This window comes from Hippoglossus stenolepis, chromosome 12 (genome assembly GCF_022539355.2).
Source record: "Hippoglossus stenolepis isolate QCI-W04-F060 chromosome 12, HSTE1.2, whole genome shotgun sequence".
Classification (NCBI taxonomy): domain Eukaryota; kingdom Metazoa; phylum Chordata; class Actinopteri; order Pleuronectiformes; family Pleuronectidae; genus Hippoglossus; species Hippoglossus stenolepis.
This window is the reverse complement of record NC_061494.1, coordinates 15,230,610-15,254,557: the sequence shown is the minus strand read 5'-3', so window position 1 is coordinate 15,254,557 and position 23,948 is coordinate 15,230,610. Positions and strand designations below refer to the sequence as shown.

Genomic DNA, 23,948 nt, shown 5'->3' with positions numbered 1-23,948 from the left:
AGGTTTTAATTTTTTCTTTCATGGCTTGGTATGAGAGCAGAAAAATAAGGCCTGGCCAAAATCCTGACGAACACTGCCCTTAAAACTAAATTCTTGTCTGTCAGCCCCATAATTTATGGGGCGGAGATTACAAAGCTACCAATACAATAAATTAAACTGATAGACAGAATTATGCCCAGTGCTTCCTGCTCTCCCCAATGACGCACACTAACTTAGCACCGCCTGACAATGAGTGTGATTTACCACCGGGCAAGAGTGGAGAAGGGAAAACATTCACAGGCAGAGGCACCCGGGCCTCGCTCTGGCCCACAGCCTAGTGAATAAAACCCGGCTTTAATTCACCCACAAACGTGTCGCCATTAAAAGACTAAGAATAGGGATTGCGGATCATAAATACTCGCTGATTTATTAGCCAACAACAAAGAGCATAAACCCGGCCAAGGAGATGGAGACTGTTTGACAGAATGTTGTCAAGGAGAGACAGGGAGAGGAAAAACACACTCATTCTCTCGTTCTCAGTCGCAGACACTCTTAGCCAAATCTGACCGGGGACGCAGCCCAGCCCTATCTCCTGCTGCAGCAGCGTAGGAGCAGATGTGTCTGCTCTCTTCTCAATGTGTGACAGACAGAGAAGATAAACAGAGAGAAAAGCAGAGAGGGAGAGGAAGAGACGGAGGGAGGGAGGTAAAGAGGGAAGGAGCATGGCACTGGCTAATTTATCTTGCTGAGAGACAGATTAAAGAGAGAGGAGAGTGAAACAAAGTTCCACTGGCTTAATCAGCGGACAGCCTGCTAGCAGAAGACATGATAAATCAGAGTGGGCTCGGTCCAGGAGAAAGCCTTTGCTCCGCGAGGGAACAGGAGACGTCCTCGTCCAAACAGCGGTGTCTTTTACACCGACTCTCGTGAGCAGCAGCTTGCGAACTCGCCGTGTGTGTACTTGCAATCGATACTCATTGCTATTGTTTGAGCAAACATTGTTGTACAGTAGCCTTCTGCCGTTAGCTTTGTTCCACCCGGGTATTTTTAGTGGAGGGGCGAACAGCCGCGCTTGTTGGTGCCGTGTAAACAGGACGTGGAGGGCCTTGGCTCCTCTGTGCAGCCGCGTCCTTCTTCAGCTCCTTGTCTGACAGGGGGGACGGACCTAAGGGCCTAACCCAGGAACAGGAAGAGGGGCTTAGATATCCCTGTGTCATTAGTTCAGGACGGGGTCACAGCTGGGCCACTCGCAGCGTGATTACACCCCTTGATTTATCTTCTTTGGAGCCCAAACACAGATAAATCTACGAGCTCATCCCGGCCGTGGGATCCTCATCGTCTGATAAACGGCCCAAGCTGAATAAACATCCACCAACCACCCTCCCACCCCCACCCCCCAAACACCCAACCTCATACATTATGAATAATTCATTCAGATTGCGAGCTCTGTTAAATGTGTATATTTTGTATCTTAAATGGCAAAGGTGCTTCCATGATCTCCATCCAATCCACCGTGCGTGTCTGTGATGAAATACTGGCGGGGCAGAGGTTGGCGTACATTTTGTTTTGTAGTTGTAAACTTTATTTCCTCGCCCCGGCTGTCGTCCTCTAGCATTTTCACATAAATATTCTTTATGCAAATATGACGCGGGTTAGGCCGCGCCGCAGCTCCTGTGTAGATATTGGCCTGTCTGCGACTTTATGACAAAGTTTAAAATCATTCATTACAGTGACCCCTGCGGTAAATTCACTTAGTGGAAAATTGCCCCGCTCTCCTGTTTGGTGTGTAAATGTGATCACGAGTGCATTTTTAACTTAATTAATTGGCCGTTTCTGTTGACAAGAAATTTATGCAGTAATAATTTGCTCGAAATAGATGCAGAGTGCAGGAAATGAGATATCCATCAGGGCGCTTGTGTTCCGCCAGCTGCACCGCGGCTAATATGAAAGTATTTCAGGCTGCTCAGACCCTGCTGTTTGCACAGTCAAGATTATATATACCCACGATCCATTGCCTGCCTCAGAGGCGCTCATGGAGGTCTATGATAACAAAGACCATGTGATTTATGGCCTGCTGTGAAAGCAGAACTTGATGAGATTAAACAATTTCATAGCACGAGTGTTTCTCAGAGGGCCCTCTGATTTGTGGCAGCAACGCCGACAGTAAATCAGGTTTATATATCTGAAAGCATGCTCAGCAAAGAAGTGCAATTACTGTTTCAGACAGCTACTTTTTATTTAATTTTTATCCCTGGTTTGTCTTTTTTATTCCCGGCCTGTCACACAGCCACTCACCTTCATAAGTCCTTCTGAGGGACGGGTTGAAGAAGAGGGGAGGAGGTGGAGAAGTCAAGGAGGAGAGAGGAGGAGGGCGTGGCATGGCGCGGGCCCTCTGCTATCTTTCCTCCACAGGTTATAGAGACACAACAACAACAACAACCAGGGGGACAACGACAGCCACCAGCTGAACAACACGGGCAGCCATAGAGCAGGGGAGAGCGCTTCATTTTTAATGCATTGTTTGCCTGCTGCTCTGTCCCTGTCTGGCTAAATGAAGTAGGCAGAATGTAATTAGAGAGCCGGGCTTTGCTCCGTGCCATAAAGATGACATGGTGTAATGATACAGCTTACAGGCCCGCAGAGGGTTCTGTCTCGCTACGGAGGATCTGGGTCATTTGCCTGTGACTTATGATAGGTGTGGAATACGACAGTGTTATCATGGCGACATGGAGCTCATGTGAGATGTGGATGGGGGGCGGGGGGGCGGATGTCTTGCGAAAGGCTGTCAGGGATTGGCGGAGAGTGGAGACGGATAGGGAGCGTATTTATCATCTGTATTTACTGGTTGTCATGTAATATTTTCAATTGGAAATCATGAGAAATCCAATTTTCAGTAGTCTAATTACCATCATCATGTTTGGAATTTTTTTAAATACGCAGTTCAAAAGTTCAACAATCATAATAACAAGGGTATACACATAAGTATTAAAACTGCTAAAACGAATAGCTGCAAAAACACCAATCGATAAATACAAGTATTTTTGGTTAATACTTCTGTTTATTTTGCATTGAGGTAAAGTCAGAGTTATATGTTTAGATATGTGAGGCTGCATCTCGACTAATCAACTATCAGTTTGTGTTTGTGCACGAGTGTAACATGGAAGTACATGAGCATTAGTGTTTCATGCATTCAAATAAGATGAGGGCATATATGTGCACTTTATAACATGAACAGATGCAAATGTGTGTGTTTTGAAGTTGTGGTTTAAATGTTCCGTGTGTGTGTGTGTGTGTGTCTCCTCGGGTAAAGATGTGAGTTGTGCATCTGTCTGCATCATCCCATATCATCCCAGAAAACATCAAGAGAACTCATTATTTCGACACATCTCAGGTTTTCTTTTTTTCCTCTCCCTCCTTATTTTTTTTTTGCTTCCGTATGCCTTGAGTCAAAATTAGTTTTCATTCCCTCTGTGATCTAACTGACTGAAGGCGGCTCAAAGTAAAGAAAATCGCAGTCTTCATAGCGAGGCTGAGTCAAACACACACTTCACACAGCCGCAGTGTGAGTTAAGCATTGCTAAGTAACCTTCACATTTCACTCGTGTGAAGAGCTAATTTCCTTTAAGTTCACATGTCACTTTTTGTGGCTCCTTTTCTGGGTCCTCTTCAAATGTCTCTCGGCATCTAATTGCATAGGAAACATTCTAGACAAGCCGGTGTGACAGGCCCGCTCTCAGAGTCTTCAATTATTAAACATCCTACAGTCTAGAAAACAGCACTGACGTTAGTTACAGCCCTTACTCGGAACAGAAAACCTCATGATATGTCACACTCCTGAGGTGCTGTGGTTCTGTGTGTGTGTTTGTGTAGTTTGGGTTAAACAGGGGAAGATAAAAAATATTTCTTTTCACACCAGTTAATAAGAACAAACACACAAAAACAGATTTTTGTCACAAGTAGATCGCAACATTCAGACCTTATTCTCCTGTTTTAGAAATAAAAGAAATTGCCTGCATTTTTGAAAACTTACAAAAGAATCACTTATGTTTTGTGTGAAATTCGAATAAGACATTTAATCATAGTTTTACCCAAGATGTATGACATTCAGAGAATTCCTTTCCAGTATTTGGAACCTGTACGCATGGAAAGGTCATACTAGACCAAAAATAGGAAATAGCCTGGAGCTAATTGTACCGCGCACCTGTAATGTAGGTTTACATTTCTGCTTTGACTCACCTACACTTACTCTGCAAGACTCGCAAAGAAAAGGTCGGCCGGGTTTTTTAGAATTTCAACCCAAAAACAAACACAGCCTTATTACCATCTATGAGTCATCGCCATGGATGATTAACGTCCGGCAGCACTCAACCTTTGCCTGTCTGACGCTTAACCATACACAAAACAGCAGCGCTTCACTGTTACCCGCTCCGTGCGCAACCCCCCCCCAACTACCCCGAGCTAAACATCAGAACGGTTGCTCTTGTGATCAGTGATCATATGATACATTTACTCTGAGCAAGTTCATTGGAGTAGAACTGGTAAATCATTAAACACACGCTCAGCAGTCTTCCTGCTGAGCAAAAGACTGCTGCACTACCCACAAGTGTAGGGACCGTTACATCAAACACTCTCCCCACCGCCATAAGAAAGGAGAATTCATACTTTTCATAGCAATTTAAAAACACAAAATTGTATTTCTTTCTGCTCCTTTAAACACAATCATTCAATTCAGGTATAGAAAATAGATTTTTTATTTTGTATACCACTGTTGTACATTTTTACTGCACCAGTTGTGATTGTTGCTAAGCATTTAAACGATTTCATTTTTGAAATTATGTCGATTTCAACATATGTAGTAATTTACAAATATAGAATTTTGTGTACAATGCGTCATATTAGGCGTCTCTTTGAAAACACAAAAGTCGTGTGTGTACATATAAATTACAGTTGGATTAAATGAATCAGAGCATTTCTTGTTTCATCGCTGCCATTACATGTCGTAAGGCGCCGCAAGCTTGTACTGCTTATTTGTTGTTTTCTTCTCCATTGTTTATTTCTTAAAGTGCTGCTGTTGTTCGCAACTCTCGGAACTTCAGAAGCGCGAGACATGAATCATAAAATATTCCATCTAGTGAAGAGATAAACGTGTCATGCCAGCATTAAGTGTTGACTCAAATAAGTTCACAAGTTGTGTCTCCTCTGATCTCTAACATGATCAGAAAGCAGCACCAGTTTACAGAGACAAGACATGAAAAAAAAAGTTCCATGCACAGACACAAAAGAAATATTTTGATATAGACCCAAAGAGAAAACATATCAAAAGACATTTTTATACATGTCTTTTGCGAGCACAAAAAAGCAGAAATGGTGTCAAGAGAAAACAAAACAGAAGGCTTGTTTCTTCCAACAATTGCTTTAAGCTACAAAAATCTCCTTGAGTCCCTAGCTTCCCCTCAATGTCAGCCCTCCTCCTCCTCCTCTCCTCTCCTCTTCGTTTCTCTCTTCCCCCCTTCTCCCCTCTCCGAGGCAGGACAGGACCCTCTTTGCACCCTGATAGGTTGCGGGCTGATGCTTAGCAACAACATTCCTGTGCCCTAAGTAGCAGTAAGCCTCTGGCTGAACTCTTTGATGTGGCTGTCAGGCCACATTTATTTCCTTTTAGCACTTTGTCTACATGTCCAGATGTATAAGGAGATAAAAAGGGCTGGTGTTTACACTGGTCTCCCTCTGTAGCGCGGCTGTAATTAGATTGTATTGCTGGTCAGTCTTAAGGAGGGAGTTGAGGTGAGGCGAGGCAGGAACCAGCTGTGTCAGGATGAGCTGGCAGGGGTCAGACCTCAGGGCCCGCGCTGCAGTGTGCGCACGGCAAAGTCCAAAACATTTTGTATACTTTGGCTCCCAACATCATAATCACATCATAATTCCGGGGAAATCTTTGCAGATCAGTTGCTGCGCCGTAGTTTAATATAAAAACCACCAAGCTACAGCCCGGCTTGGCAAAAACTTGGTAAACTTTGTTGCAGCTGCATCTGAAAAAACAACAACACGTAGATATGCGTCAACCTTCCTCGACTCGCTTTTTGGTATCTCACATTTTCAGGAACCCCACTGTGGAGGTGGGCATGTGCTCCATGTGGCTCTCTCAGTGTTTTGCTTTTCTTCGTCTTTTCATCCCTCCCCTGCCTCTCTCTTCCTGCTTCCCCCCCCTCGAATTGGCGATATGTTGGAACTAATAATCACTATTGCCTCTGGGTTTATCAGCATTTACTCGCATAACAACACAGAGAAGGAGAAGACAGACAGCGCCTGTGTGATGTATGATCCTGTACGGGAATCATCTTTCATAATGACATCCAACTGAGCTTCCTCTCTCTGCCACCTCCCATTTTTCTATCACTCCCTCTCACACACACAGACACACACACACACACACTTCTTTTCTTTTTTCCCCCCCGTTCCTCTCTCTTTCTCTTTCCACTTCCCTCTGTCCACCCTGTGTGATCACAGGATCGCTCCGTAGCCTGTAAATTTGTGCTGCATTATCATAAGCTGCGGCGATAACTCACACTGCACAGAGACAATAATGATGTGAACACTCAGCATATGCCCCGGGCCCAGCAAATTAAAACAATGCTCAGCTTGATGAGCAGACTAATCTGGACAGCAGAGAGAAGCTGAAAGAGGTGGGGGGGGGGTAGGAGGAGGGCGGAAACAGGGGGTCCAGGAGCATCTTAAATAGATGACACAGTAGCACCTCCCTCTGTTCAGTGTAGGTACGACTGGAGAAAACAAGAGAGGGACACAGAGAGAGAGGACGCAGAGGCAAACACAGACTTGTCTTTAAAGGAGATATAACAACACTACAAGATGATAACTTTAAGGTTTTTATTTGTTCTAGATGTTTGAGCGCTGAAATTTGTGCACTGCCATCTGCACATGTAAAGCTCCTGTTTTCTGCAGTGAATGTGAGAAATGAGTAAATTCTTTATATTTCTATTACTATTCTAATAATTCACAACACGGACTCATCACATATGTCTGACGCACATGCACCGGGGGTTTTAAAGGGAGGACTTGGCTCACAGATCTCAGTCTCCTCTGTAAAACATTAGAATAAAAAAAGTCGCCATTCCATCGGTCCTCTGAAAGCAAGAGATAATCCTAACGCTCTCCTTTATTTGTTCCACATGCTTTCTTCCCACAAGCATTGCTGCTGTCTCTTCCCTCTGGACGGGTCATTGGCTAAAGTGAAAGAGTGCAGATGTGAAGGGGAAAAAAAAGGGGAGGATCAGGACACGGGGAGCCAGCTGATTGATGTTCTGTGGGTGGGGTAAAATGCTCGTGCTGTGTGACAACCCCAGATGGTGAATGGGCCGGGTGTTTGATCAGCGGGCATGATACAGAGGAGGTGAAGTGGTCATATCATGCATCACACAGGGACCGGGTGGGTGGTGGGACTGAAAGCGAAGGTGAATGACGTCCCATGGGACCAAGCCCGGGCTCTATCTGGGATAAAGCTAACCCCAGCAGTCCTCCCTCTCCCTTTTCCTCCAGGACACTTCTAACACGGTCTGTGGGTGGTGCTGTTAATAATGTGGCAACTAGGAAGATTAATTGTGGACAAGCAGCAGGATTAGAAGGGGCCTTTTGGGGCCAAGCATGCTTGAAGAGGCCCAGGCTTGTGATCTTTCAGGCAGATCAGGAAATGAGGCAAGCAGGGGCGCAACTCGGCGGTGGCTCAGAGGAGCGTGGAGCTAGAGCAAATAGAGGAGGTTTCACAACTACTTTCTCAATGCCTGGCTGGCTCCGTCAGCTCATAATTGTCATTGACCGACAATTTTTGTGTTCATTGTTAAAACCAATATCAATTATAGCCTCAAAAGCAAATGGAAAAATGGAAAATAAGCCCTTTTCACTCTGGAAAATGTCCGGACGATTATCTTGACTCTACCTTTTAGATATGAAGTTGTGTCAGATGTGAGCTCAACAACAGGAAAAACTCCCTCTTGAATCTAGAAATATTTGTCATCTCGCTTAGTTTTTTTCAATTTTGCCTCTGTCACATGTTAGAAACATCATCAGTTGCTCACGGTGAATCCTCCGGACAACATCTTGGGCTCACTCGGACATTCTCCAGTTTTTACTATGGGGTTGGTAGGAACAGCTTTAGAGAATATTGGGAGTAAGTGTCATGGACCTTTGGGTTTATCACTTAAATCCCCTCAGGATAATTTCAGTAGAATATCCGGAGTTCAGTTAAGCTTCAGTGGTATACAGAGAGGTTTTTTTGCAGATAGGATGATTCAATGTAAATAGGATGGTTGGTGATATTTGTGGTTCAGTGTCCATTTTGCAGGTGCTGCAGTAAAAAAATAACTTTACAGGTATGAACCTGATTGTTTTTCCTAAAATGGGAGGTGGCAGTTTCTTTTCCTGAGAACAGTATGTTCTTATTTTAGGTTGTTTTACTTCTTGTATTACATATTCCATACGAGTGCAGCTCGCAAGCAGCGAGTGATCTGTGATATTTGTAACAGGTTTCAGCCGCTCCAGAGGCTGAGAGCAGCAGGTCTGCTGTCAAAACAATATTTCTATTCCAAGCCGTTTCTCTCAAAAGCATGATCCTCCAGCATGTACACAGTGAGTTCTCAGAATAGGCTCCTTTCGCCATTTTTCTCATGCGGCGTAATACGAGACACATGCTGGCCAGCCCTTAATGCCTTTTAGAGATTCTATCTGAGAGCATATTATGTGATCATTTCCAATTCACTGTGCTCTCTTTGCCCCATGAAGAATATGGTTCCATTTAACGGCGCAGGCCACTCGATTTCTCAAGGTTATGCATGGGCATGTAGAGGAACAACAATAAAAGTGGGAAAAATGCAGCTCCAAACCGTCTCTAATATGTATATGTCAGTTGAGTTTCTTGCCATGATTAAAGGCCCAGTGAATTCCTTCCTGCAGGAAAGGAAAGTATTTCTGCAAAGGCATCAGATATCGCTGTGTCATGATAAACTGCCTGCTCCGCTAGCTAAAAGGCTACGGGAAGGAAGAGAATGTTCTGGACCTTGAAAGTGCACGGAAGAACAACAACCCAAGAAACTCTTGACCTCTTTGGGAGCGTGCTCTGCCGATTCACGCCTGTTTTCTCTTTGTCTCTTTGTTTTGTTTGTTTAACCTGAACCTCTGACTTTGCTCACAAACAGCGGCTCTGCAGGTTGCACAGTCAAGAATCTCTGCACATACGTGTCTCGTGTTTCAATAATGTGACAATAAATGGGCGAACCAATGAAATAGGGATTAGTGATTAAAATGCAATTTGTATTTCCACTGGAGAGAGGTCATTTCTTGGCATGGGACTATCCCTTCACATGGCCGCGCTATGTTTGTTCTGTGAGGAGTGAGTGACGTCTACCCCCTAGTTGACCGCTGCAGGAGGTCATGGCTGAGTGAAGGTTAAGACCTCCCCTCCCTAACCAGGTAGTAGATCAGAACATCAATGCCGGGAGTGACACGTGATAAGTAATAAAACATGACCTGCCACATTATGCCATAAAACAGGAGCAGCGTTTCCAACAGATCCTGCGTCGCTCCCGAAGGATTTATGGCACTCACAGTCAGCATGAACAGTGATATTTATATATATATATTATGATATTTTGAAATTTGTCAAACCTTTTTTCCCTCCCCTCTTGAAACATTCATTCCATTTGTATGTCTCCTTTCTCTTATAGCTGCCTAATGACTCTAGATCTGAGAGTCACCCATCGTCCTACACTCCTCTGCCCCGAGGGTCCAGAGACGCCAAGAACCACAAAGGTAAGGAAAACACAAAGGCCTTCGGAAACGCATAACCTTTTCATTCAGGTGGGTTGTGCACACATCTGTACAGATATTCTTCAAAATAAACAAGCAGGAAAAAAATATATAATCGTATAGGCCCATGGATTATGCAAATTCAAGTCATAACCCAAACATCTGCGGAGAGTGGGAATTTATTGAACTGGAGCCTGAGTCGAAGTTGTGTTATCTATTCTCACTGATCTCATCCCCTCTGTGTGATGTGTTGATAGTGAGAATAAATCTCAGTAATCTAGGTTAACTCTGATCTGAATGTATGCGTGGGAGCACACGGTTCATATACATGATGAGGCATCCTTGATCTGTTGATACGAGACATTGATTAGGCCCCATATTGACCCAGTGCAGCGAGTTGATGTAATTGTGCTGCAACTTCTCAACATCAAACACTGCACTCAAGGAGGAATTCATCACGTTCATTAAAAATATACAGTGTTCTGAATTAACTGTGAAGGCCCCCCCCCCCCCTGCTGCATTTGTTGAAGATTCTCAGCTGAGATTTTAATTAAACTATCTGCCGCTCCATTTTATATTACTTTTATGTCCTTGGACTTCCAAAATATTATATTATTATAAAAATGTAATATTGGAATTTAAAATAACAAAGATTATTTCACACACACACACAAAACAGCTCACCTAATTTGACATATTAGGAATTGTATCTATTATTAAGCAGGATCTGATCTATTTTAAATTGCTTGATACATCAACTTTGTTTTAAGATCTTGAATGTCTGGTTAAAGTGTAACTTGGCCCTTAAGTTAGCTTTACTGTCTGGCTTGTATAATACAACACAGCCTGAAACCATGTATTGACAGTTGGAGTCAGGCTTTTCACAGTAAAGCTGCTTTCAGACATGCACTGAACTCGGGACATTTTCCTGAAATTTTGCGGAGAAGCTGTGTATGAGAACGTAAAAGTCCTAGTCATTTGCTATGAACATTTTCAGGTACTTTTCCTGCCAGCGCCCATGTAAAATGCCTGAAAATGTCCTAGTGAAGCCGTGAGAGAATACGGCAGGAAGAGTGGGCGTGTTGATGACATTTCTAAAATGTGATGGACGCAGTGGTGAAAAATAAAGAATACAAATATCTCAGGTGTCACACACGTAGAAGGCGCCGCCGAAGATGTCAACTTGGAAAGACAACGAGAGCTTTGGTGAAACGTGCCGGCAACAAAAACATGTGATTTCAGCAGAATTGACTCGTTATGTCCTGCCTCCTACATGTGAGCGCGTCCGACCTGGACAATCTCCTGCAGCTTTCTCTATATGGAAAAGGCAAACTCTGTAAAAAAAAAAATATGGAATCAATTTTTGTGAAACTGAGTTCATGTCTGAAAACCGAATAAGTCCCACTTTTCTCATGGTCCTGAATCACCATCCCCACTGATATTTGTTTATGCTTGAGCCATTTATCACATGTCTTCACAGTGCAAAAACACTTTGGTATGATGGTGTTGACCACCACTGCTGTAGTACACCTGCTCACCAGTTAGCGTATCCAGTAGTGTTGCCTCAGTTTATAACGCCAAGGACAGATCTGTGTCACGCAAGCCTGGCCGGTGGCAGCTCTCGCCGGATTTAAGGACATGGAGGAGCTCTGTGCTTTGTCAAAATCCGACCTGGCTAAGAACAGTCCATTTTAAAGTGAGGGGATCTGACACATGAAATATTTTCCCATTCCTCTCAGATCTGAGCAGCAGTGACAGTCTCCATTTGTTATTTTTATGAAGCAACGCTGCACTCTTAGATAACACAGCCCTCATCTTTGCCCTTCACATCCTCTTCATGTCCCCGCCTCCATCCCTTACCCACACCCTTTGTTTTTATTGTCCTTTATTTACACTTCTTAAACATACTTGAGTTTTCTGTGTGTGTGGGAGATGGTCACAGTGCCTCCTCGTTCACAGAGAACAAAGCTGTGGCACAGCGGTGCTACAACAAACACGTTTTTCAGACAGTAATTCCAAGCAACTGATTGTTTGCCGGGTTAAATTCAGGATATGAACAATACGGGTGGAACAATGCGATGCACCATTTCGTGGAGTTCAATGCAACACTCTGGTTTTCAATGTGCACGGTGAATTTAAACAATTCGCAACACGTTTTCTTCGACATCTGCTGTAAAAGTGAGGCGCGTTGGTGAAGCTGTAAATCCTGTTTTCACAACGGCTCGTTTCTTTCTCTTCTGTAAAGTGCAGCTATTGTTTTGCGTTAAAGGAGAAACCGGGAGCAACAAAGTTCCTTGTTTGTAACGGTACTGAAATATGACATTTCACATAATATAGAATTAGATTATTGTAAAGCAGTACACCCTTAGTAAGCAGTGGAATGGCTTCTAATACCTATTTTACACAATTAGTGCACACAGGTTTTTTAAATGCAGCTAAACTTGCTAAAAATGATACGTTTCCCTTTGTGTTTTTTTTAAATTTTTTTCTATCCATCCATCACAAACACACTGAAAACTGGTGCTCTCTCTCATCTTATTGACCCGTTTCCATCACTGCCAATAGGGGCCGGAGCTGATTAAACCCCATTTCTGTGACCATGGAGTAAATGTTGATTGTATCTATTCCCATTGCAGACATAAGCCATATGTTTGTGGGTGTTAGTGGGTTTTTTGACCAGTAAAAACAGGGCTTGAGTGAAGATTATATAATATGTGATTGTAACAGTTGTTTTAATGAAGTGGCCTTTTTGAATGCGGTTTCAAGAAAGGCTCTGTAGTTTCATCCTGCGACTCCTGCAGTAGCAGCCAGATCAGCAACTGTCTGCTGCACAGAAAGAACCTCCCTTCCCTCCCCTCAGCCCTGTGTAGCAACCCTCTCCAACATGTCACCTGTGTGCAAGCCCCAGAGCCTGGGTGCCAGAGGTAATTACAGCAGCGAGGAGCTCCCATAGGAGGCCAGTGCTGGCAGTTTACTGCCCAGGGAGAGAAGGGTGGAAACCAAGGACAGAACTCCAGGATAAGCTTCTTGTCTTGGCTGGTGGAGGAGTCGACCTGGAGGAGACAGAGCAAACAAGAGCAGGAGGGAGAGGAGGGAGAGACGTGTGCTGTTGTGTTGTAGTGAAATCTAAATCAAGATACCATAGCCCAGATCTGACAACGGATAGATGGATGGAACAAGAAGGGGGAGATGAAGGAGGGAGGGAGAAGAGTAGCATTAGCCAGTGAAAGAAGATGAGACTTAAAAATAAGAGAGGGCTAGTGAAGGAGGGTGTTGGGGGCTGCAGTGTGTCTTGGTGAAGGCGTGACACAGAGTGGAGTGGAGTATATAGTCTGGCAGAGGGGCCTGAGGATCCTCCACTACTGTCACCTTGGCTCTAACTCTCAGTGCTGGTCCAACTGTCAACTCAACTCTAAATCTAACAGTCCAAAATGGAGTCCCGGCCTAAAGTACTGAGTGTCTCCATAAAGACGAGGCCTATATCACACCACTGAGCCACAGCCACTGACTTCTCCTTGTACCTGAGCATAACGACTTATAATTCCAGCATGCATATAGCAGCTCGCTGGGTTATTTATTACCAGCTTGTCACTTTCCCTAGGATGACACATTTTGAAGTAAGATTCACAAGTTTATTTCATAGATCTAATTATAACTGTAGTTCAGACGAAATGGGGGGGGGGGGAAAGAAGATGCTTCAGACTTGATTGATATATCCATGTGCACAGAGATTTTAATGAAACACCTTTCATTTCCTCTGTATATTTCAATAAATATGCCAGGCACTAGTAACAGGTATCAGATTAAATTTGAGTAGGCCATCCCTCAGCCGTGACAGCCGTAAATGAAAGGGATATCTTTGTACAAGCAGAGTAAACAGACGAGGAAGAATGCCTGAAATCTGCCTTGCAGTGTGAGCCCTGGGCCTTTTTAATGTTGTTGTTCTGGGCCTGCTTCCAGCTACTTTGTATGTATGTATCTTAAATGGTGCACAACTGTTATTAAAATCCCTGGAGGAAAGCGGTCTTCAAAGCAAAAAAAAACCTCCTTCTTGACGACACCCATGGGGCGCCTCACATTTGTTTGGCGGTTCTCTTTCATTATATGTCGGGGTGATCTGCACCGCAACTCCTGCTGCACTGCCCCCCTCCCCCCCTCCAGCTCCCCCGGCCCCCTAAAATTGAGCAACGGGAACGGATCCAGACTAAGAGTAAACTGTTTTACAGTTGCTGCACAACAAATAAACAAACATCTGGAAGCATTCAGAGCAGCCCATTAGAAGGGCTCTGGGCTTTGCCAAAAAGGGGTAAATGATGAGGAATGGGCTGTCGAGAGGCTGGTGGAGACAGGGGAGAGGCCAGATGACGGAGCTGTGGGTGCTAAGCACTGCCTTTTAGAGCTCAGCTGGGCTCAAAGAGATCTACACCTGCTGCTATCTCCTCCGCCCCTCCTCTCCTCCGCCAGACATCTGGATGGGATACATGACTAATGGATGACTAAACTGCAAGTGTTGAAACTTAGCTGTTGTCATTATGAAGGGAAAGGTTGTTGGTTTGACTGATGACTTAATGTTCTTTGCACAGCGCACTCAGTAAAAGTAAAAGTGAGTTTGACGGCTTTAAAAATGTTAATGCGCAGAAACAGATATACAGTTCCCCAATGTCTGTTTATTGTTGCCTGTATAATAACTGTAGCTGATTATATTATTTATGACTGCGTGGCTCAGATGCTGAACATGAATATTAACATGTTCACGAAGTCCTGTTATTTCAAGTGAACACATGCTAGAAGTTACAGATTCTTTTTAATGGCGAATAAATTGCTACATTACCTCAGACATCTGTTTCTTTGCTCCTGCGCTGATTTCCGTGCTTATCTTGAGTGATACCTCGGCTCTGTTTGATGTCAGTCTGTAGTTAGAATAAAAACTCTCATCTTTCTCCCTGATAATCTTCCCATTCTGCTCTGAACCGCCTTGGCATGTTCCCCCGAGCAGGGAACCGTCCTCTCCGGAGCCCAGTGAGAAAAGACAGAGCACCTTTGACATTTCCCATCGCACACATGTACGTGCTCTGCAAGACATTTCACTCAGCCTCGTAATGCTTATACCAGCAGGATCTGTCCCCTGATAAACATCACTCTTAAACACAAAGGCCCGCGCTGGCCGCCAACGCAACTAATATGAGGCATATGGAAAGAGCAGAGTGTAAGCTTTTCCTCCTCCGCGTCCAGGGCGCCCTTTGCAGAGCCGCTCTCTGTGAACTTACACTAAACAGAACAATAGGCAATGCGTGCGTTCAACATGGAGAACTGACACACGATGAAATATTGTCACCGAGAATGATATATACAGATCCCCCTGCCAGCCGAGCGCCATGAGCTTGTGTTGAGTGAGCCCCTGCACCAAACTCTACGAGGTGAATTGACAAAGTCAAGACGTGGCTTTCTTCCCGGGTGCTGAGTTCATAAAAACATTTCCCAAGCGCTTGTCACCGCATGAAGGTTTTATATCGTTGCCGTGTTTGCCAGTTTGCGAGCTGATGAAGTGTCTGAGATCGGTTTCTAATGACTGTGTCTTGCTGCCGTCTCCGTTACTCTCTTTGTAAATCACGATGCAGCCACAAAAATTTCAACCCCAAAAAAAGATGGTCTCATATTTGTTTGCATTAACACACACACTTTCCTACAGGAACTTCTCCGAAATTTTTTTCTAGGATATAAAGTTCTGCATTGTGGTATATTCACTAAAATAATGTACTTTTTAAGAATTGTATTAAAAGTATACAAATTAAATTGTATACTTTTGCATAAATAACGCAGGACCTTTTCTTGTAATTAATTATTTTTAAATTTTAGAAAATGTATAGAATAAATAAAATTATATTCTCTGCTGGAATACTGTGCTGGAAATATGCTTTTAGATGATTCCCTACCCTCTGAATAAGCATGGATTAGTTTAACACACAAATCTGTGCTCAGTCATTTGTCTTTTCTGAAAAAAAGAGAAAAAGGTCAACTTTATGAAAAAGTTATAAAACAAAAACTGACACACTTAACAATGTGTACATCAATACATTACAAAATTTCAAGTATAATTTTGCTGTCTGTGGCTGCATGTGTAGTGCATTAGAAAACGTCTCGGCTCGCAACTTGTCTGTCTGAACCCGACCGAGACCGGGAGAAAGTTAATCGAGTTTAAGCCAAACCCAAAAGGGTATTCAGTTTCTTGTGTCCACACCCGAGTCAAATTTTTTCATCAAGCCCGAATATCATTTCAAAACTTTTGTCTGAGCCCAGCTCGACCCGTCGGGACCCAGGGCTGGTCGGGTGTCCACATTCTAGAGTCCTTAAACCTGTGTATCTGGATTGTGTGATCTATTCAAGACCAAAAAAAGAGGAGTAATTTCCACCTGTTCCATTATGTATTTATCGAAGACACATTTTTGTTTAAATCCTGCCACCTCTCTAGTGAGGTAACTCCTGCTGCTTATCACATCACATCACAGTGGTATATACTCCCTGTATACGGGGACAGGCTCGATTTCCTTTATCTGAGTCAGATGATGTGATATTATTCTTCCCCGGAGTGGATTGGCTCAGCAACATGGATATCCATTAAAGCCGCCCTATGGAGATGGATGAGGGGAGAAGGGACGAGGCAAACTGGGCCTGCAATCCTTCACCGCGCCTTCACATAACACTGCACCGCCATCCGCATCCAAAGTGATGAGAGCTCATCTTTGGAGGCAGGCCCGTCCTTGTTATTACTAGCCCTGGAAATCACCTCTACGTTTTCTCCTTCAGAGAGAGGCTAGATTAAAATGCCAGGATAACCTCCTCAACTTCCGTGACAGGCTTAACTGCCGAACCCTGACATGCCACCTCGAAACTGCTTTGAGAAAGCTGCCTTCCACCAAGTGCCATTATCTCTCCGTTATCGGATGGCACTCCTCTCACACTGTGTGAATAATTCTGTTTGTGCCGGGTTTGGGGAAATGTCAGTGACACTATTGTTTTTACCTTGCCGTTTGATGTAGCTGCGAGAGTCTCCCGAGTGTCTTGAGTTCTTATAGTGATGTTAGATGTATACAGCAAAAAACTTAAAGGAGAAAAGCACCATATTCCGAGATATTTTTGCTCCTCTGACTATTGGTATAAAAGTAAATATTTCCCTCTGTGATGCTCTGCCTCAATGTCGTAGTCGAGTCAAAAGTATGCTGTCATTGTTTTGGCTTAAATGATCCATTTAATGACTGTTATTAAGTTTATGTCATTGTACAAACTAATGTCATATAATTAACATTTTGCATATTGAAAGCTTACAACACTTCTGAACTCCTCTGGACCACTTTTCTCAGCAGCAGGAAAATATGTGTTTTTCTTAAATCTTTACCATCTGTGACCATTTCAGACAAACCTTTGTTAGAAATTACGATACAAAACAAACTGGGCTCACCCATTAAAGCTTGCCTCGGCACAAACAGACATACGTTTTGAAGTAACCCGTTGGCTGCTTCTCCTGATGGGTCAGCCCGTCAGAGAAGGACATGCGTTGTTTCTGCCAAGCAGGCCCAGCCCACTTGGAAAAACACAGCGCCAGTGCTCGGGACCTTGGTCGTCTTCCCAGTTGCACTGGTCATTCTCAGAAAAGTAGCAGAACATAAATCACCCAAAGTGGATAGGTCTTACTGCTGGAATCCGCTCCGAAAGTCTGGTATTGCTAATGCAGCCACACTATTATTAATTCCCCCACCGTGATTTGTAGTTGCGGTGCGGGGACAACTGAGATGTGGTCTGTGTTCTCAGTTGTACTTTCAGTCAGAAGTTGGAGCGGATTCCTGTAGCCTTCTGGTCTCCTAAGGTGGGAGTCCATCATAGTAATTTAGGATGGGACTTTGCTGCCAGATGGTTTTGGATATTTTTGCAGCAGGATGGATGTTGGGTCCACCAGTTTTCTTCTGTGTCAGTACCCCTTGAAACAAATTGCTCGGTGGGCAGGCAGAGTCTGTCTGTGTGAGGGGGCTTGCTACCCTTCATTCTGATGAATAGCTACGAACATGCTGGCAGATGCTGGACAACTTGTCATGCTAAAGGGGACAGGACGAGACCACAATAAGTCCCCGTAGCTTTGTAATTATTGTATATGGCCATGGATTTTTATTCCAAATATCTTGTATTGTTAGATTGTGCGATGCAGCAACTTACCAGAATTAGATACACTGCATGTTAAATATACTTGTCTTGGTGTTTTGTGTTAGATCATACATCTTAATCAGAGCATTTTTTTAATAAATTGTGTTTTGAGTCGACTGTAGATCATAATTCTAGAGTAACTGATCTCACACGGTAATCATTCAAGATGAAAACATGGCTTAATGCAAGCCTGGTTAATGGCTCCAACAAATTAGACTCTACTTCACTCGGAGGCTAGTTCATCATGCTGGCTGACAACACGCGCTGCATGGCTTAACAGCTGTGCAACATCACTAAGGCTCTCTGTCAGGCGTGATCGTAACAAAGCTATACATGCCACAGAATCACTAATATGCAGTGAGAATAGGGACCAATAGTGATAATTTACCCAGCAACATAAAGTAGAATCCAGTATCCTGTTAAAAGACTCAACGACGCACTGGGACAACCATGCAGATGAATGTGTTTGTATAGAAACTTCATACATCTCAGACAGAGACACTACTGTAGCCTTTTACATTGGAACATTTTCCAAACAAAATATCTGTTTAGAAATAACAGGACGTAACTGAATAAAGAAATTCTGATCCTGGGTCAGATTGTGACACACAAGCTTTTAAGTTATTTGATTTAGTGTTTTTGTAAAAACATCCCAAAGTTATTTCTGTTAAATGGAACAGAACAGAGATCATGAGCAGTTAAGCAGTCAGACAGCTCGTAAACAAGCCAACAGTCTCTGGAGATAAAGCCAAACTTTCCCGTCATTGTATCATTACCATCATTGAAGAGGAAAGTACAGCCAAGGATTGTGGGTCTGCGTTGATCCAAGAAATCAAGAATTCATCTGTAATGGATGTTTCTAACAACTTAATGTTACTGGCTGCACTCATAGTTCCTTCTAGGTAACCTTTACTCTTTTAAATAGTTGTGCTGAAATACCTAGAAATTTCTCGAAGGCCTTGATAACATCTGTAAGCATTCTGTGTTTGACATATCGTTGAGCCATAGACTTTATATATAGACGGACATCGTGTCTCCCACCGTACAAATTTGAAGCCAAAACACCATGTGTTGACTTCATGTGTCCACAATGATCGTGTAGTGGTGCCACGGTATCAAGGTCCCACCAATATAGCTGCCTGACCAATCAGGAGTCAGTATCAGCTGTCAATCATGACGTTTCACCCAGAAAAACATTAAAAAAAGATACATCAGTGTGATAATAACTACGTAAAATGCATCTGCCGTGTACTTTGACTTTTTTACTTTGGTCCATGTTTCATTTGATAACATGGAGGAGACTGGATTTTTGACTTATATTCCAGCTAGCCACCAGGAGGCGATCACTACATTTTGTCTTCTTTTTTGTCATGTCGTCCATCTTTATATAAAATCTATGGTTTTAGCCAGAAGTTGTTTTTCAAGATAAGTGTAGATGTTAATAAATAATTATAACGTGGGCATATTTTGATAATATAATAACACGAGTGCAGTGCACGTGGCTGCGGTCACTGTTACTCTATAACACGCTCTGTCCTGAAAATAACACTCACATAGACACACATATTCCCAGGTACCCTCAATGCTCCGAAGCTATTGTGGTGGAAAGAGCTGAACCCATCTGTCAATTACGGTAAGCTCTATTGGGCCATTGTCTAAACAGTTTTCTCACTCACTGGCGAATCCAGTGATTTATTGTCAACTGCCTCGGCATCAATATACAATTGGGAGACACTAAGCTGTGATGTCTGAACACAAACTATTGTCAGAGTATCAGCATAGCTCACATTAAGTGCCATTTAGATTATTCATTGAATTGTGCTGTGTGAAAGCCTTGTTTGGATTTGCTGCTTGTAGGGAGAAGGCCATTATCCCATACACTAGGATTCCATCGCTATGGATCCGAGCTTCTATTTACTGCAGATTCACCATTCAAGTGGATGAATAGTGTCCGAGTTGAACCAAACACACTCAGTTTCGCAGAAATGTTGTGGGTCAGCTTATCCTGCCCTGCCTCAGAATCCGTAAGGTCAACTGGATATCAGTGTCAGGGCTATTTTGCTGCTCTGACATGCAATTTATCTCTCTTAAAATATAAAGGGGAGCCTCGGTTACAGGAAGTAGCAGGTCTTTCATGGTTTGTACTGGCATCAACGTTCCAGCTCGGGCGGAATGAAAAGAGCGAGGTCACCGAAATGCTAGGAAGTCCAAAACAACCTTTTAATCTGTCACTTTGATTTGCTGATTAAGTCACTTTAAACAGACGGAGCAGGTTTCTCTGTCACGATAATGCGAGCGGACAAGTTATTTCACCATCATAATTTGATTCCTGGATCGTTTCTGGCATGTAATGTCGCTGCAGCGCAACCTGATTGGATTGACTGAGTCATTTTGGTCAAACACATGGATTTATCCCAGATTGTTGTGATTTAAGAGGCTGTTTGTTTCGTTCCCCTCCCTCAGGACAAACATGCAAAACTCAAACCTTCAGAATTGGTAGCCATCAAACCACATCATATTTGCCCCAAAAAAATATGTAATTCCTTGATTATGCAGTTGTGTACAGCATGTGGTATTTGTTGAGCATGTGAGCCGGAGCGCTGTTGTAATTCATGCTTCATAGAAAAATGCAGGGGAACATAAGAACTCGGAACAATACAATTTCCAATGAGATGCTGAAATATGGAAAACTTTGAAATATTTAATTATTTCAGGGCAAATGAGATGAAAATAACCGTTGCGTGGGGCGTCAGGGGCCTGGAGAGCCTCGAAAGAAAGCTAAAATATGTCTCTGCGTTTGACACCATTAACAAGTGTTAACACATGACCTTTGGCAGCTCCGCACCATTCCGGGCATCTTCTGCGGCTGAAATTCGGAGCCGAGGATTCAGACAGTTGGATAACGGAGGGAGAGGGAGAGGGCATGATGTTGGATAAGGCGAAAATGACCATGTGCACATGTCTGGCGGTGCGGTTTCTTGTTAGCACACTGTGACCCTGAGTTGCAATGTCTCAGGGCTAGCCAACTGTTTTTGTGCCCTTTGTATGTTTGGTCCAAATAACAAGCTCGGTTATATTTTCTTCATTTTACCATCATGGTAAAGAACATTTGATTGGAGTGAATACATTGTTGTATAGGTATACACCCTTAGAGCATGTTATACCGTCATCCGTGTTATTATTTTGCTTTATGTAGCAGGCAGTAGATTTTAATAGCAGTGCTGAAAGGATTATATTGAGACAACCTTGGGAGAGAAGCGATAACACAGCCATGGGCGTCTGTCCTTCCTGCTATCACTAACCCACTGTGACATTTTGGCTGAGGAACGGCCCAAGCCACAGCACTAACAGCGCATTTGCACGTTTTCTTTCCGTACAATACGTCAAGGGACACGATTTTTCCGTTATTGTACAGTTTGAGAAGAGGCCTCGCCCTGTCATCTTCTATTGTGATATGCTGTTGGCCATTAGACTATGGCGAGGTAATCCTGATAAATACAATGAACAAATCGAGGATATTAGTGCTGTGATGTGCAGTCGATAATATTTGGCTTCATTAATTCCCATGCCCTGAGATGACATCCAGCCCCTATTAGGTTTGAAATCTCATCCCCTTCTCCTCTATACCTCAGCTGTGGCTCAACCAAGCAGCCAAGCAGATAATACGCTCTGAGCTCTGAAACATGTACCATTATAATTAGCTTTGTCAGGTCCGAGCCCCTACAACCCTCATGCAGATAATATGATAATATGTCTTCATAACCGGCTGACCTTACATGCTCAATATTTCTCCCCTTATGAAGATTACATGTCAATAAAGTAATTGAGTCCCGGGGTGTGTGGCAAGTGAAGATTTAGGTTATTGGACTTTTCAGGGTAGTGATGTACGAGCGTTATTATTCTACCTGTCAGGAGATGTGCAGGGGGCTGAGGACAGTCCGAGTGTGTCAGGGGAAAAGGAGAGGAGAGGGGCATGAGGGGTGAGAAAGAGAGAGAGAGAGAGACCGAGATAAGGGGAAAGGAGAGGGAGAGAGGGGAAGGAGCAGAAAGAAATGAAGTGAGCCAAAGAGAGAGAGGAAGAGAGAGGGAGTCGGAAATGAAGAGGGGTGGAGGGAGGACTGGGGAGAGCAGAAGAGGCGAGATCATTTCTCACGAGCAGGGACAGATCGGCTGTTAATCATTCCCTCATACCTTCATCTCGCTGTCCCCTCTCTCGCTCTCTGCATATGAACAGGGGATATGTCATATTAATTAACAGATGTAGAGTTACAGAGGAGCCAGGGGAGGCCAGAGGGGCATGAAATATTCCATACAACACTCAGCTATCATCACCTCCGCCACACACCTGATTGGCTGCCGTGGGTTCATCAGTTTAGATTCTGGCAGGAAACGACGACAAGTAATTTGACGCAAAACCGTAAATTTGAGCAGCAATTTTCTCCATTGCTTCGACCTTATGGTGCGCGATTTAAATGCATGTTCACATTTTGTAATCATTCTGTGTTTATATATATTCTCACACGCACATAAAACATATATGACATATACAACAAAAAGGATTGATAGGTTTCTTATGGTGTCAGGATGACTTCTTCAAGCCCCGAGATCTGATTGAATTTGGTGAAGATGTCTTTAAGCAATATGATGTCATCACTTCTCTGGACCTGGATGCCATGAGGATGTGCACACGGTTGGAGCCTAAAAGTTGCCTTAAAAAATCCCATTTAAATTACAGAGATGCAGATTTTTATTTGGATCTGTAGGCGATTAGATTTAATCATAATTATCAGTCCTGTAAACATACCAGATTTGTTTTCCATCAAGATCCATGAATTATTTTCTGAGAAGTCGAGGAAAATGTTGAAAAACGAGATGTTGGAGAAAGCAAAAAATAATATTTCCTGGAGCACCAAAATTTGATTGGTACTTTCCTGACCTATACCACATCCTTCCAGCATGTTTTGTGGTAATCTATCCAGTGGTTTTTTAATAACCCTGCTAACTAATAAACACAGACAAAAACAACATAAATAGAAATAAAGGATACACAGTATACATTAATAAATTAAAACATTAAATTAAATGACTAAATAGCCAATTTTGGGTAAGTAGGGGTAAAAGCAATTAGTTAACAAGTAGACACATGTTGACCAATAATCATATTGTTCATATTGACATTGGCATGTGTCACCTCATTGATCTGATTTCCCAAAGTTCCATCAAAATCTGTCAATGCAAAAAATGTATTTATTTCATTTGACCTCTTTAGTGTGTAGTGATACAGTACAACACACACTCTAACTTTTTGCTTGGCTTGGCCACCCACTGAAAGAATTAAAATTTTCCTTGAATACTGTTCTAAAAAGAAATGGTAAAATGTCTGATCTTGACAGTGCACGTATGTAGTGATCTACACTTTTTCTCTTGCCACACACAGTGACAAATTGTGCTAAATGCTATATGTCAAGGTACCGTTTTGTCCATCATAATTTGACTGTCAGCGCTAGAGACAGAGGAAATGGGATGTGAAAATGTGTGGCGGATTGAAGTCCAACAATGAAGGTTATGCCCATTTTCTGCGGCGAGAGAAGCAGAAGGAAGGGACACACAAAGGCAGGGTGGGAGAGCAACGTTAAAGGATATTTTACCATGTCCTGTTGGATTAGGCTGGGAGATTGATATCTTCCAGTCAGATGAAGCTCTGATGTAAGTGATCTAGCCTCTCCATCATTGTGACATGCAGCTCTTGGCTAACGCTCATCCGTGTTGATGGGCACACCCCACGCCACGAGGGCCCCGGCTAACATACCCACCTTCCCTCTCTGGCCCGTCTCTGCCTGCCTCACTCTGCCATCTCTGTTCTTTTATTTCTATTGCCCTTCTCCCCTGTTTTCTGTCACCATGTCATGTCCAATCACTGTTTGGCTGGCCAGGCACTCAGTCGGGCAGGCAGGGAGCAG

General features: G+C 43.3%; 1 protein-coding gene across 1 annotated transcript in view; it reads left to right on the top strand.

The window, feature by feature from the left end:
- The window catches only part of lrmda (leucine rich melanocyte differentiation associated), a 201,039-nt gene that overhangs the window by 165,678 nt on the left and 11,413 nt on the right, over window positions 1-23,948 (top strand). Inside the window, exon 6 of the mRNA XM_035172075.2 lies at window positions 9,714-9,798. Coding sequence (XP_035027966.1) covers window positions 9,714-9,798 — 85 coding nt within the window. The remainder of the gene's footprint in view (window positions 1-9,713; window positions 9,799-23,948) is intronic.